General features: G+C 39.4%; 1 protein-coding gene across 1 annotated transcript in view; it reads right to left on the bottom strand.

Moving 5' to 3' along the window:
• Positions 1–11,513: 11,513 nt before the first annotated feature.
• The window catches only part of eif2s3 (eukaryotic translation initiation factor 2, subunit 3 gamma), a 53,913-nt gene continuing 48,172 nt past the window's right edge, over positions 11,514–17,254 (bottom strand). The window contains exon 12 of the mRNA XM_039745595.1: positions 11,514–11,850. Within this exon, the coding sequence (XP_039601529.1) occupies positions 11,787–11,850 (64 nt within the window). The 3' untranslated portion in view covers positions 11,514–11,786. The remainder of the gene's footprint in view (positions 11,851–17,254) is intronic.

Here is a 17,254-nt window from a genome sequence, read left to right as displayed (position 1 = left end):
TCTTTTTGGTTCCGAGCTTAAACTTCAAGGGGCACTATCAGGATGAAGTGCTGGGCTGTTGTTGCAGGGCATGTTAAAATCATTAACAGTCTCACTCTAAAAAATGTAGAATTGTTAATTGGCCTAACTGCACAAATGTGAAATGAGGGGGCAAATCTATAAATGCAAGAATGAGAATATTCTGCACAGAATATGTCCAGCTAGTTACTAAATTGAGATCTGCAGGATTTAGGGACACCCCAAACACTGTGAATTACTACTGCAGTGCTTGATCTGGTGGATTTGTGATTAGTTTTGCATCATTTAAAATGAAAAATAACAGGTTTTGTTAATCCAGTGGCGTTAGTTATAGGGCTGCTTTGGTGTGCATCTGCAGTGTGTTTGAGAAGTATGCAGGCACTGTAGCTCTCAGTGAACTGAGTTCAGTAGGTGGGTTCTAGAATCTTCTCAATCCATTTCAGGGTTGTGGGAACCAAAGGCTATCTTGCCAGGATTGGATGAAAGGCTGAAAACAGGACTGGACAGGACCTGAGTCCATCACAAGGACCACTCCAACTCAGACAGGCCTGTAACCACACACATTACCAGTTAACTTAACCTAAATTAAAAACAAAATGTAATAAATTCCTTCTTTGCTTGAGTATTTCTGACCATTGTAATTTTCATGAAATGGGACTTGCAAAGCTATTGAGGTATGTCAAATATTACAGAATAACAGAAGTGAAAGGCAAAGTTTATTACAGTAGTTGACCGTTATGAATATCAGGTGAATGCAAAATTAAGGGTCACCAGCCTCTGATGTTGCGCCACTGTAGCTGGTTCACTTATGTGAAAGGGTGAAGATCGGAGTGTTACATTCATAGGTATGAATCGAAATTTGATTATTTGGATGGGCTACCTATCAGGTAGCGCTTGTGGTTGGTCAGCCAGTCGTTAAATATCTGATCATAGATATGTGATACAGTACATACATACGTTTTGTTTTCCTTGCTTGCACTTTATAATCTTACGGTTAGGAAGATCATTCAGCTTACCTGCTACAAGTTAAAGCACTGGGAGGACTGAGATGCTGATGCACTGCTCCTTTTCTCCTTGTGTTCAATCAGCCAGTGGCAACGACTTCCTACCCACACACGCAGTCAGCAGGCGTTTCATGAACTTGTATTGATGGTCTGTTAGCAGTCATGAGCTGCTGTTGGAGATGAAAAACAGCAGCATGTTTAAGTTGGTGTAACTGCTTTCTCGATTAAAATTAAAACAATAAACTAATTTGTAGTTGAAGTGGCATAGAATGTTACTTCGTTTTAAGTTAGACAAGTACACAAATTCGTTGATGCTCTTCAATGGGAGATTTTGAAACTTTATAAATGTGTACAGTGCTATCTGTTTAAGATAATATCAACAAAAGTTGAACTGTCTTGTCAAATTTCTTTGAAGAATAAGTGGGCCATGTTTCAACAAAATTGGTCCATGGAGGGTTGGAGGAATGTGGGTTGCTTCATGCTGACAGACAGATGTGGGCTATTACAATATGGGCAAACACACCTACAAAGATAAAAGTTATTCCTACGCTGAAAAGGAAAGAAGGTCAAAGACACTTATTAAAGATAAAGAAGCAATATAGGACCTCTTTAATGCTGAGAAGCTTTTATTTGTTGCTCCTATATACACTGATCAGTCACAACATTAAGTCCACTTGCCTAATATTGTGTACGTCCCCTTCTTGCCCCAGAAACAGCTCTGACCCGTTGAGGCATGGACTCCACAAGCCCTCTGAAGAAATTTGCAGCAGACCCTTTTAAGTCCTGCAAGATGGGGCCTCCATGGTTACCACTGATATTCCCAGCACATCCCATAGATGCTTGATTGGATTAAGATCTGGGGAATTTGGAGGCCAAGTCATTACCTTTGTCATGTTCCTCAAACCATTCCTGAACAACCAGCACAGTGTGGCAGAGCGCATCATCCTGCTGAAAGAGGCCACTGCCATTAGTGAATATTGTTGCCAAGAAGCAGTGTTATGTGGTCTGCAACAATCTTTAGATTGGTGGTACGTGTCAAAATAGCAGCCACATGAGTGCCAGGACCCATGGTATTCCAGCAGGACATTGCCCAGAACATCACACTGACTCCAATGGCTTGCCTTCATACCATAGCTTAACCTGCTTCCATCTCCTGACCATATAAATGATGTACAAACTCTCAGCTGTCAGCTGTTCATCACAGCAGGCCACCTTCTTTTGTTCCTCCACGGCCAGTTCTGACGCTCACATGCCCATTGCAGGTGCTTTCAGTGGTAAGCAAGGGTTAGCATGGGCAGTCTGCTGCTACAATTCATTGTATATTCTGACACCTTTTTCTCATGACCACCGTTGTTTCAGCAATTTATGCTACAAAGTTAGAGAGATGAGATTAAATATGTGCAGAGGAGAGATGCTGGGTATATTTTGAGAAGGATGTTAAGGATGGAGCTGCCAGGCAAGAGGAAAAGAGGAAGGCCTAAGAGGAGGTTTATGGATGTGGTGAGAGAGGACATGCAGGTGATGGATGAAACAGAACAAGATGCAGAGGACAGAAAGATATGGAGAAGAATGATCCGCTATGGCGATCCCTAACGGGAGCAGCCAAAAGAAGAAGAAGATGCTATGGTAGTTCTGTGGGATTTGACCAGAAAGGCTAGCCATCGCTCCTTACACGCTTCAGTGAGCCGTAGGCACCCAAGACCCTGTCGCTAGTTCACCAGTTGTCCTTTCTTGAGCAAATCTTGATTGGTACTAATCACTGTATGCCAGGAACACCGCTCAAGAGCTGTCTTTTTGGAGTTGTTCCCACCTAGTCCAGGGCCATCTTAACAGCATTATAGGCCTCCAGGCAAGGCAGTGCACTGGGGCCCCTACCTGCACAACCACTCACAGAAATAAAAATGTAAATGGTCGATAAAATTAAACATATATTTATTGTAATGATACTTCCAACAAAATCAGTGTTTAAACATGCTGTACAGCAAAGATTAATGAACACAAACATTTCAACATATAAATGAGACTCAATTGGTAAACCATATAGATGGCACAGTATGAAATTACTATGAATTATTTATTATTATTCAAGTGTTCAACACAAACATTTGCGAAATTTCTTTGCAGAGAATTGAATTGAAATGACGTTAATATATATGCTTTTACTTTATGTAGTGTGTGAGATCTGTACACTGTCAAACATGTGCGCATGGGAGGTAGCTAAAGGGTCGAAGAGTAATTCCACACCAGACCAGGGGGTGGCAGAGTGGACTGACCTCTTTTCTTACTTTCCTGCAGACCGTTCACGGGAAATCCCGCCTGCCCCTTATGATGTGACTTCCGGTTTCTGGGCCCTTGGTATCACTTATGGTGGAAAAAAAAAAAACACACATGACTGAAAAGATCACGGGTGCGAACCTATGGAAGAGGACCCTTCCGCCCTTGATGACTTCACTTCCTTTTCTGGCCTTTAAAGCCGCCATATTTGACTAACCTAATCATTTCTGTTTTTTTTACTCCATTCTGAGCACATCAGTGCTAGTAATTTACCCATTTGCAGCCAGGGAATATTATACGGGTGGCTGCCCCAAACCTTTTTATGACTCTTGAGTCTGTTTTTTGTGACGACACATACATGCATGTGAGGTTGCAGAGGTGACCATGATACTAAATCAGGCGAATGCCAATGTCCACTTGTAACACAATAACAAATTTATAGTTTAGTATAGTATTTATACACTGCTCAAAAAAATTAAAGGAACACTTTGAAAACACATCAGATCTCAATGGGAAAAAGAAATCCTCCGGATATCTATACTGATATAGACTGGGTAATGTGTTAGGAACGAAAGGATGCCACATCGTTTGATGGAAATGAAAATGATCAACCTACAGAGCCCTGAATTCAAAGACGCCCCAAAAATCAGAGTGAAAAATTATGTGGCAGGCTAGTCCATTTTGCCAAAATTTAATTGCAGCAACTCAAAATTGTACGCAGCACTTTGTATGGCCCCTGTGTTCTTGTATACATGCCTGACAACATCGGTGCATGCTTCTAATGAGATGACAGATGGTGTTGTGGGGGATCTCCTCCCAGATCTGGACCAGGGCATCACTGAGCTCCTGGACAGTCTGAGGTGCAACCTGGTGGCATTGGATGGACCATAATGTCCCAGAGGTGTTCTATTGGATTAAGGTCAGGAAAGTGTGGTGGCCAGTCAATGGTATCAATTCCTTCATCCTCCAGGAACTGCCTGCATACTCTCACCACATGAGGCCAGGAATTGTCGTGCACCAGGAGCCACTGCACCAGCATAGGGTCTGACAATGGGTCCAAGGATTTCATCCTGATACCTAATGGCAGCCAAGGTGCCTTTGTCAAGCCTGTAGCGGTCTGTGTGACCCTCCATGGATATGCCTCCCCAGACAATCATTAACCCACCACCAAACTGCTCATGCTGAATGATGTTACAGGCAGCATAATGTTCTCCATGGCTTCTCCAGACTCTTTCACTTCTGTCATGTGCTCAGGGTGAACCTGCTCTCATCTGTAAAAAGCACAGGGCACCAGTGGTGCATCTGCCAATTCTGGTATTCTATGGCGAATGCCAATCGAGCTGCATGCTGCTGGGCAGTGAGCTCAGGGCCCATTAGAGGACATGGGGCCCTTGGGTCACCCTCATGAAGTCTTTCTGGTTGTTTGGTCAGAGACATTCACACCAGTGGCCTGCTGGAGGTCATTTTGTAGGGCTCTGGCAGTGCTCCTGTTCCTCCTTGCCCAAAGGAGCAGATACTGGTCCTGCTGATGGGTTATGGACCTTCTATGGCCCTCTCCAGCTCTCCTAGAGTAACTGCTTGTCTCCTAGAATCTCCCCCATGCCCTTAAGACTGTGCAGGGAGACACAGCAAACCTTCTGGCAATGACACGTATTGATGTGCCATCCTGGAGAAGTTGGACTACCTGTGCAACCTCTGTAGGGTCCAGGTATCGCCTCATGCTACCAGTAGTGACACTGACTGTAGCCAAATGCAAAACTAGTGAAGAAACAGTCAGAAAAGATGAGGAGGGAAAAATGTCAGTGGCCTCCACCTGTTAAACCATTCCTGTTTTGGGGGTCATCTCATTGTTGCCCCTCTAGTGCATCTGTTGTTAATTTCATTAACACCACAGCAGCTGAAACTGATTAACAACCCCCTCTGCTACTTAACTGACCAGATTGATATCCCATAAGTTTCATTGACTTTATGCTATACTCTGATTAAAAAGTGTTCCTTTAATTCTTTTGAGCAGTATATATTGACAGCAAGTCACAACATACATAGATTAGCAACTGCCCAGCGTGCCCATGCGCTAAGACGGCCCTAACCCGTTCATCTAACAACCACAATTTGTCTTTGTCAAAGTCACTCAGATACTTACTCTTGCCTATTTTTCCTGCTACCTGCACTTGACCTTCTAGAACTGACGGTTCACTTGCTGCCTAATATATCCCACCCTTCGGGTGCCATTGTAGCAAAATGATCAAAGGTCTTCATTTCACCTGTCCATAGTTTTAATATTGTAGCTGATAAGTGTATATTGTAGTAACATATTCGACCGTCTTTAATCCATTCAGTATTCAACCTCTGGAAAATATCTGAGACAGTTGACATTTAGAAACCTGTATATTCATAATGTATTTGTATCCTTTGAACAATTGTGCTTCCAGGTTAACACTTCCAGGTATACACTTTTTTCCCTAAGGTGATATCGCCTAGTCTGGATTAAGATTAAGACAGCATTTTTAAGGTTTATCAAAATATTTCCAGGAATTTACCCTTTAATTATGCTAGACAGTATTGGGAAAAGGGATCTCTCAAATAAAAGTTCAGAGAAGGATTCATAAAATACATTTTAGCTCAATATGTTATATGCATGGCATAATTCAATTACGTTTTTTATTGATCATCTATATCTCGTTTAAAATTTTCAAAAACATAACTAGGCCAATATCCCAATTATGAGTGTTACCATCACTAGAGCACATGTTTCGAGAATGTCCTTAATTTAAACCATTTTGAGCAAACATTTTTGCCCATCTCTTGAATAGCCTTGGATTTAATATCATCTGTAACGCATTAATGGAGGTATTAGATAGACTACTAGATAGGAAAAAAATGTGCTTTGTAAAATCAGTTGTAATGCTGCACTACTAGCATGCAGAGATTACTCAACTGTAAGAATCACAATCCAGAGAGAAAGCAACATATCATGTTACCTGAACTTGGAATAAAAATCAAAATCTCTTTAAGATGGATCGGTTCAGAAACCTTTTCAAACTGTGGCAAGAACTTGTTAATATGATCTTAAAATTGGCACTCTGGGCCAGTGCTTACCTTCCCTTGCCATTATATCATATATAGTTACATGAAAAAGTATTTTTCCCTCTTCCCAATTTCCTCCATTTTTTGCATATATGAAGCACTTAATTGCTTCTAATCCCCAAACAAATTTAGCAAAATACAAAAGACCATCTGAGTAAACACAGTTTTAATGTAAATGATCATTTGATTTATTAAAGGAAAAAAGTTCACCAATACCCTTTAATGATGCCATTTGAAAAAGTAATTGCCCCCATTAAACACTTGGCTGTGCCACCTATAGCAGCAACAACTGCAATCAAACACTTCCGGTGACAGGAGATCAGTCTTTGGCATTGCTGTGAAGAAATGCTGGCCCTGTTTTCTCTACTACAACTTTTATTATTAATTCAGCCACATTGAATGTGCAATTCATAATTGAAAACCCTCCAAGGTCCCACCACACCATCTCCATAGAGTTTAAGTCAGAACTTTGACTAGGCCACTGTAAAACCTTCATCTTTTTTTTTTTTTCCCTCAAGCCATTCAGAGGTGGGCTTACTCTTGTCCTTCAGATTGTTGTGCTGCTACATAACCCAATAACGCTTGAGCTTCAGATCACAGATTGATGACCAAGCATTCTCCTTCAGTACTTTCTGGTAGTGAGCAGAATTCATGCTTCCCTCAGTTATGGTAAATCATCATGGCCCTGAAGCAGAAAAGCATTCCGACATCAAACTACCACCACCATGTTTGACTATGGGCACGATGTTCTTAATGGAAAATTGTGTTAGGTTCACACAAGATGTAACAGGACTATTTCTTCCAAAACATTTAACTTTTGACTCATCAGTCCACAGACTATTTTAGAGGTAATCAACGAGTTTCTTGGCAAATGTTAGACATGTCTTTATGTTACTTTTCTTTAGCAGTGGTTTATGCCTTGCAACTCTCCCAGAGATACCATTTTTGTCCAGTCTCTTTCTAATGGTGGGTTCACGACGCTGAAATTAAGTAAGCCGAGAGAGGCTTGCAGTTCTTTAAATGTTTGTCTCCGTTCTTCTGTGACTTCCAGGATGACTCTTCTATGCACTCTTTTTGCTAGGCCAGCCATTTCTGTGCAGATTTACCACTATCCCAAGTTTTCTCCAGTTGTAGACGAGGACTATCATGGTGGTTTGCTGGAATGCCTAGGTTTTAGAAGTTTTTGTAACCTTTTCCTGACTGGTATATTTCAGTAACTTTCTCTCTCAGGTTTTATGGAATTTCTTTGGATTGAGGTACATCCAAATCTGTTACTTGGAGGGTCGCAAATAGGGTGAGTGATGGAATGGCGCTTATGGATGACACTGCAGTTGTGACCCACTGGGCTGGCTTCTTTGAGCAGCTATTTCAAGCTGATCCTCCAGCAAGGATGTTGGACATCTGTGGGTTCATGACGCTGAAGCTCCAATTAGCTGTGAACTGTGCAGTCTTGCTGAAACTGCACAGGTGGACAACCAGTTTAGGGTAGGGAAGACTGCAGGGATCTGTGGTATCCAGGGGCAAACTTCTCCAGGCTGGTGGAAAGGATGTTCACTGGACATTAAAAGCAATCTGCTTTGATTTGGGCATCAACACATCAGACTGGAAAATGGGACTGGTCATCCCCATCTGGAAAGGGAAGGGATATTGCCTAGATTGTGGCAACTACACAGGGTAACACTGCTCTTGGTATCGGGCAAGGTCCTTACTAGGGTGGTCCTCAATAGGAGCTGTGATCACTTGCTTATCTACCAGCGACTGGAGCAGTCTGGATTTACTCCTAAGAAGTCTACCACTGACTGCATCCTGGTACTGAGGGGATTATCATTGTAAAATATTGGTGGTTTCCTTACAGCCTTTGGTGATTTTCATAAAGCATTTGACTCAAATATGTGGGGGGATATCCCGAGTCTTTGCAGGATTCCCCTGAAGTTGTTGCATATCATGTCTGACCTCTACAAATGGTACTGTGCAGAACCTCTGGTTTTCCCCACTTAATTCTGGGGTTCGTCAGGGGTGTGTTCTTCCTCATACACTGTTTAATGTTTGCATGGGCTGGGTGTTGGGCAGAGTCATGGTGTGCAGCGGCTGTGTGGCATCTGTTGAAGAGAGATTCACAGATCTTGACTTTGCTAACGATGCTGTGATCATTTAAAGTCAATGGAGGCTCTGATCAGGGCGATTGAGAGACTGAACGAGGAGTCCGAGGGTCTGGGCTTCTAAATGACCTGGATAAAAACCAAGATTCAGATGAACTTTTTCCTTCACAAAACAATTTAAAAACACTATTGAGTTTACTCAGATTGTCTTTTACAGTATGTTAGCAACATCCAGCTAACACATTACTTTACCTCATTTTCACAAGTGCTGTTGCATTTGTGGTTAGTAACTGCACATTCAAATATATTTGGGAAGAGTATGCAATGGAAGTAATCTGACTTTATCCATTTTCTAACATTCTCACTGCAAGAAAGCTATATCTACATAAAGACTTGCAATTGATGTATGAATATTTTGAATTAAATGTGTGTATAGAGAATGTTTTGTACAGAAACACTAAAACAATAAAATTTCAGTAAAATGCTATTGAATGCAAGTAAACCAAACTCAACAGGTACAATACAAACGTTCTACTGCTGTTGTGAAGCAAATAGAAACAAAGAGAAAACAAAAGCGAGGCCACCTGCTAACAATTAGAATTATGAGTTAAGACAGATTTCCAAACCTATTTAATCCAATTAAACTTTGCAAGGAGCCAGACCCTATATCAGTAAGACAGGAAAATCTCATGGCGAAAAAATGAAAACATCTCACTGTACCAAAATACATCCATCACCTAACTAACAAGTTATTGTTTTAGTATTGGACTATAGACTCTTTCCACTCAAGAGATACAGATAATCTCTCTCCTCTAAATTTCAATCTCTGTTACATTCACTGCTTACGTTCACCTCCAAGCAGCACATAATTTGTGCTCTGGCCCTTACCGGGTGTAGATTGAATTTTCCTCCTGGGTTTGTTTCTACAATCCAAAGCCATACTGATGGTCAGCATGCAAACACTGAATTGGCCTGACATGTTCAGCATCCCATTCGAGAAGTGCCTTGTAACCTCCAAACCGGGGACACATCACATGCTTCTCTAGGATCAAAGCAGAATACAGAAAAGACCACAGAATATATTTGGATGCTATAGATGCAACATGCAAGGGAAAAGTATGACAAATTTTCATATTTACTCAATGGCACAGTTTCACATCTTTCACCCAGTATATAAAAAAAAAAAACTTTTTAAGACATCCCCCTGTCCTCAACAGTGCTGGTAGAAAATCTCATTCACATGTTGTGTAAAGGAAAGAAGCACAACCATTCAGCCATAGAGCCTTCATGGCAGACCACTCAACTTTCCAGTCCTTCCATTTCTTTAGCATGTAAAATAACCTCTACCTGTTGTATTCCCCCAGTTTTCACAGGTTTGTTCTGATGACAAATTTGGAAGTTTGGTAATAAGTCTGAGTGAATGCAATTTAAGATAAAAAAAAAAAAGTGTATTCAAGTTTAACATGCAGGAATTTTTATAACAGATATACAAATAAAATGGTTTCTCATTTAAAAAGTAAACAAACTATAGAACAATGCAGCAGATCTTTATTTTACATATACTGTTCATTAAAGCAATGAATCACACTTTGAATGCATTTTTTATGTAACATTTAATCTCTAATTACCAAAGTTCTTGTGACTGTAAAGATTTGTAAATATAGTGACTTACAAGTGGTTAAATACAGAAAATAATTTGTTGCCAGGTTTGTTACAGTAAGCAGTATCAAAATGGACAGGACAAACAATGATTAATATAATGCCTTAGACATTTTTCCTCACAAGATTTTTAAAGAAAAGGAAAAAACTGTCTTTTATAGAATGCACAACTTCTTGCACAGTGTCATTTACCGTGAGCAATATTAATGCCACTGTGCAAAAAAGTTTTAATTTCAAAGACAGACTACGTAAAGTCCTGTAAAAAGCAATTTAACACAAAAACACACACCCAGTAAAGGTCATTCACAGAAGACACTATTAAAAGGCACTGGCCCCCACCCCTCAGGTCCCATCCCAGAAAATCGTCAGATCAAGAAAAAAAAAAAATGTAACAGTGCCAACTTATGCTTGGATTCATTCAAGGTCTTGCTATTTGGAAAGGACAGGTATAGTCTCTGCAAACAAATCATTTACATACCTCACTTAAATATCCCATGTTACTGTCTCTTAACAGAAAAGGTACACAACTTCCTTAAAGGTTCAATTCAATGATGTTAACAATTACATTTTTCACTTATCTAAAACACCCATCAGTTCATTATTAACTGTAAATAAACAAATAGACAAGGGAGATCTTCTGTTGATTACCCATGAAATAGCACATAGCTGGGCAGTGAAGTACATAACCAGAGTAGAGTTTAGACTGAAAAAGAGAAACTGACACACACAAAGGTCAGTGAAGGATTAACTTGAAGGATAATGAACTGGTAAATCTTAAATTAATACTTAAAAAAAAAAAAAATTCAAAGTTAACTCAAACAAGGGAAGTACATGGGGGGAAGGGGCTCACCATAAAAGTAACCCCAAATATTGAACAAAAAATTAATTTTTTTTTTAAAAATGTCTTCTACGTTAACTATAATACTGCTGGCGTAGACCTCTTTTTTATTACTACATGCTTTTCTATTAACGAGAAAGCAAAATTAATTTTGCCGGATTCAAATTTAGAAGGAAAGGAATTGCAGCATGAGGTGGTCTTGAGTTCAGAAAGGTGATCACCACATCCATTTCTGCAGCAAAATGTCAATGATCTAACCTTTTTGCCCTACAAATATTATTAAGGTCTATTTACTGCTTGTGGAGATTTTTTTTTTTTTTTAAACATTAAAAGCCATATTTTTACTGTTTAATATTTGACATATACAGTATTAGAAAGACAACTCACCTGAACATGTATGTATTTCCATTGAAATTAATTTCTACTGCATTCTTAAATATTCCACAGGGTGGCTACTTCAAGAGTGAATACCCAAAGTGTTTTTTTTTTTTTATTTAAAACAAATACACCAAAAATGAAGACAAAGCCTACAAATTTGTTGAAAACATTTTAATAGGTATTCCTTGACAAGTGTGACAGGTCTATCAAATGTCCACGGTGATGTCAAAAGTATTTTGAATATAAATTAGACCAACTGGTAAATTGAAGATATGGTAACTTCTTTAAAATGAAAAAAATTTGGTTCCAGGTCAAATTGCAATTGTATAAATCTTTGTTGCACTAATAGGACTGATATGGCAGCAAAACCATACACAAAACCAAATGCAGGCAACGTAGGACTCTCCATTGTTTTTTCTTTATGGGGGATTAATCGTCATCCACAGTTGGCTTAATTGTCACACCTCTTCTTATTTGACCCCAACCAATCAGTCTAAATAAAAGACAAAAATATACATAAACAAAAATAAGACTCACCTAAAGACATCAAGATTAAATGTTTAAAACAATTTTATACAACTCAGAATCAACCATGGAGAAATGTAATTTTGCTTATAAAAATCTAAATTAAAACATACACACACAAGTATGCATTGTTAATACTAAGTTTACCTCCCACAGAGAGAGGTATAGGAATTAATACAAGTTAAAAAGCGATATTTGTCTCAGCTAAACGAGATGGCCAAAAAAAGCTGTAAACTAAAATGTGCCATACACTGCCAAGTTTTACATCTCTAGAAGGGCTTAGACTGTTACACTGTTAACATAAATAGTTCCAGTTTTGCAACATTACTTTTGAATTGTAACCATTTTGAAAGTGGAAGAGTTTAGTTATAAAATATTCTCAAACACATTTAATTCAGGGAAGTGGAAAGCCTAGGCCTATTTCACCAACATCAGGCACAAGATAAGAACCAAAGAAACAATTTAAAATCGTTTGTTAACATACACACACATTTTGTGTTTACCGATATCATCCCCCACTGGTTTAGAGACACTTCGGAGTGAATGTAGTTCTTGATGTTGGGTAGGTCCACAACTGATCACATTATATCCTGTCAGTCTATGGAGGCTGTATCAGAGTTTCAAGAGAAACACTAAATGCATTTCAATTATATACTGCTAATTTGCCAACGTAAACAAATTCATATGGATTTCTACCGATTATAAAACTGGCTTTGAATGAGCGGTGGAATCAGTTTGCCATTTGACTTGATATGACCCTTCAGCATGCTACATGTTCTATTACATCAACATGGCCAAAAATCTTAATACTACTAAACTAGATTTAAAATTCTTGTTTCACTTTGCACACACATTTCCCAAATCAGCAGTAGTAATACACACAAACTTGGAAACATTTAAAATTGATGAATATTTTTCTCTATACTGTAATTAGCAGCAAAAACTGATCACTAACTATGGAGATGATTAGAATGAAAACCTGCACCCACTGCGGCCCTCCAGGACCGGAGTCCGACACCCCTGATTTAACATGATTATTGAAATGTTGTCTACAAAAAAAAAAACCTAGCTTGAAATGGGTTTTTCCATACTATTTTTGTCTTTGGTTTAACTGACATGACTCAGACCCCTTAGTTGTTTCTTTTCCCTTAAGTAGCAGCCAAACAATGAGACACAAAACAAGCCACTACATGGCCAGCTAACCTGTGCCCATCACACAATAGCTGAAAATAAAGAAAGGTGAAAGTCTCCGTAAAACAGAAAATCAACAGTTTTGGAAATGTCTGCTGTGGCAGAATGAAAGCAGCAACAAGCTATGGAATAAAATGACAAGTTTAATTAACAAGAATCAGCATCTCATTAAGAAACTGGTTGGAGTGAAATTGGTTGGAGTTTGAATCCCCAGTTTAATTGTTCATCTGTTGGCTCGTTTTATGTCTCACACCTGTTTGGCTGTCATTTAATAAAGAAAAATCAATCCAGGGGACTGAAGCCTTAAAAACAGGGCTAAAGAAAAGAAGTTAATTAGCAGTGAAAACTGGTTATTTATTACGAAAAGGGTTAGAATGAAAACCTGTTGCCACTGCGGCCCTCCAGGGCTGCAGTTCGACACCCCTGTGTTAAATACTGATGCATGAGTGTTTGAAGAATTGTTAAGTAGAAACAGTATTGGTAAAGAAAGTACTGAAACCACAAGGAGTGCTCTAAATGCCTAAAGGAGATGGATCCATGGTCTCAAGGTGGAGGTTGAAAGATGACCTGAAGAGGGTACAAGAGGGCACTATGGCTGTTCTAAGGTAGAGGCTGTAGAAGTGAAAATGCAACTTTCATTTCTAGCATACACTACTTTAATTTCCTTGGAACTGGTTAACATTTCTCTTTGACTAACATTCATATGATACAACAACATTTATTTATATAGCACATTTTCATACAAAAAGTAGCTCAAAGTGCTTTACATAATGATGAATAGAAAAATAAAAGACACAGTAAGAAAATAAAATAAGTCAACATTAATTAACATAGAATAAAAGTAAGGTCCAATGGCCAGGGTAGACATAACTGTTAACAGGAGTACAGCTTGAACTGAACAGGAATTTTCTTATCTGTAATATATGGAATGCTTCCAAAAGCCTAAAGGTAATAAGGAGATGTTAACATGCTTTATACACATTTGCAAACTGACTAAATACCATTCAAGTGTAGAAAATACTTGTCTGCAACATGTCCATCCTTGTTCTTTCTATACTACAGCTCATGGTTCAGTTTTCATAAAGTTGTATTAACCCTTAAACCGCCACAAACTTGGGGGTTAATGCACCCCTGGACGCCAAATACTTTTTTGCTGCACTGTTTAAGTAAAGGTCACAATTCACAAAGAAAATGTAAAATTTTAATGGAACACATTTTCTTTCATGCAAGGAGCATCACAATTACTGTAACACTGATCATTTTACACACTGTCAATGAACGGTAAAAAAACCCACTGCAACAACCAATTATTATATGTACAAGGTGCAACTGATGCCATTGATGAAATTCAGTAAATCACCGAGCCATCTGCACTTGAACTGGCTGCAACACAAGCACACAGAGGTAAACACTGATGCTTGCAGTCTAGTCTAGTGCAGCTGCTAAATCCAAGGGACAGTGATGCTGCAGGGCTGGCAGTGGTCATGAGCTGGCTGCTCAATGAATATATGGCTCTGACTGATCAGCTCCGATGTGCTGGCAAATTGCTCTTTGAAGAGACTATAGCTGGTTGCAGCATTCAATGAATATATGTCGCCGAATATACTTGGCTCCAGCATGCAGACAAATTGCTCTGGGAAACAAGTTTAGCCAATTGCAGAGTTAAATGACTGTACATCGCTGAATGTTTGTCGCCAAATATACTCGGCTCTGGTGTGCTTCCAAACTGCACTGGAAACCGACTTCAACTGGGTGCGGCGTTCAACGAATATACTTTGCCGAATATACTCGACTCCAGCGTGCTGGCAAACTGCATTGGGAACCGAGTATAGCTGGTTCCGGCGGTTTAAGGGTTAACCGAGAATGGAGATTGGCTCAATACCTACTAATGCAATTTAAAGGAATTTACAATTGCTAAAGTTTTTATTTATTTTTTTTAACTTGTATATCCTTGGTCACTAATGGTATTAGTTACTCATAATTAGAAGTCCAATGCAGCCTTATAAAACAACATCTACAGTGTACCCGGAAAGTATTCACAGCACATCACTTTTTCCACATTTTGTTATGTTACAGCCTTTTTCCAAAATGGATTAAATTCATTTTTTTCCTCAGAATTCTACACATAACACCCCATAATGACATGAAAAAAGTTTAAGGTTTTTGCAAATTTACTAAAAATAAAAAACTGAGAAATCACATGTATATAATTATTCACAGCCTTTGCTCAATACTTTGTCGATGCACCTTTGGCAGCAATTACAGCCTCAAGTCTTTTTGAATATGATGCCACAAGCTTGGCACACCTATCCTTGGCCAGTTTCGCCCATTCCTCTTTGCAGCACCTCTCAAGCTCCATCAGGTTGGATGGGAAGCATCGGTGCACTGCCATTTTAAGATCTCTCCAGAGATGTTCAAATCGGATTCAAGTCTGAGCTCTGTCTGGGCCACTCAAGGACATTCACAGAGTTGTCCTGAAGCCACTCCTTTGATATCTTGGCTGTGTGCTTAGGGTCGTTGTCCTGCCGAAAGATGAACCGTCACCCCAGTCTGAGGTCAAGAGCACTCTGGAGCAGGTTTTCATCCAGGATGTCTCTGTACATTGCTGCAGTCATCTTTCCCTTTATCCTAACTAGTCTCCCAGTTTCTGCCACTGAAAAACACCCATACAGCATGATGCTGCCACCACCATGCTTCATTGTAGGGATGGTATTGGCCTGGTGATGAGCGGTGCCTGGTTTCCTCCAAATGTGACGCCTGGCATTCACACCAGAGTTCAATCTTTGTCTCATCAGACTAGAGAATTTTGTTCCTCATGGTCTGAGAGTCCTTCAGGTGCCTTTTGGCAAACTCCAGACGGGCTGCCATGTGCCTTTTACTAAGGAGTGGCTTCCGTCTGGCCACTTTACCATACAGGCCCGATTGGTGGATTGCTGCAGAGATGGTTGTCCTTCTGGAAGGTTCTCCTCTCTCCACAGAGGACCTGACTAAGGCCCTTCTCCCCCAATCACTCAGTTTAGATGGCCGGCCAGCTCTAGGAAGAGTCCTGGTGGTTTTGAACTTCTTCCAGATGATGGAGGCCACTGTGCTCGTTGGGACCTTCAAAGCAGCAGAAATTTTTCTGTAACCTTCCCCAGATTTGTGCCTCGAGACAATCCTGTCTCGGAGGTCTACAGACAATTCCTTTGACGTCATGCTTGGTTTGTGCTCTGACATGAACTGTCAACTGTGGGACCTTATATAGACAGGTGTGTGCCTTTCCAAATCATGTCCAATCAACTGAATTTACCTCAGATGGACTCCAATTAAGCTGCAGAAACATTTCAAGGATGATCTGGGGAAACAGGATGCACCTGAGCTCAATTTTGAGCTTCATGGCAAAGGCTGTGAATACTTATGTACATGAGCTCTCAATATTTTTATTTTTAATAAATTTGCAAAAACTTTTTTCAAGTTGTCATTATGGGGAGTTGTGTAGAACTGTGAGGAAAAAAAATGAATTTAATCCATTTTGGAATAAGGCTGTAACATAACAAAATGTGGAAAAAGTGATACGCTGTGAATACTTTCCGGATGCATTGTATATATGCACAGTCAAATTAAAATGGTATAGTAAAAAAATACTTTTCCAATTTTATAACTTTAGTACCAATCAGGTGCTAAAGTTATAAAATGGCACACTAAAATATGAATAATTCAAAGTATGTTTTCCTCACTTGTCACCCTGCTGCTGTTTAAGCAGCTGTACTCAGAAGCTCTTGATACAGGTGACTGTTGAACTTTCACTCCACCCTCAGACACTGTAATATGTAGATGTGTTGTTTAGATGAGGATATTGCTAAAGTTGTGCTTTTCTATGCAATGATTGGGATGCATTATTCGGTCTCTTGTTCTCAACTTATCCACCGGGCTAGAAGAATGCCCAAATGCTTAGTTTTTGCACTTGTTTATATATACTATATTATATAATATATTATAATATATAAATAAATAAATATAAAAACAGTTCCAGCTATGCTGGGTTTAAAACTGTTTCACTGGCTCTGACAGAACTTTGCTAAAGAAAAAGAAGCAGGATTATATCTATCTGTGGGGAGTAGGGAATATTTATGACTCAGCAAGAATGCAGTATGTGGTTTCAACTAAGTTGTTGGAATTTGAATATCAGATTTGCTGTGATC

Source organism: Polypterus senegalus, chromosome 2 (genome assembly GCF_016835505.1).
Source record: "Polypterus senegalus isolate Bchr_013 chromosome 2, ASM1683550v1, whole genome shotgun sequence".
Classification (NCBI taxonomy): domain Eukaryota; kingdom Metazoa; phylum Chordata; class Cladistia; order Polypteriformes; family Polypteridae; genus Polypterus; species Polypterus senegalus.
The sequence above is the reverse complement of the archived record's forward strand: the minus strand, read 5'-3'. Positions and strand labels throughout refer to the sequence as shown.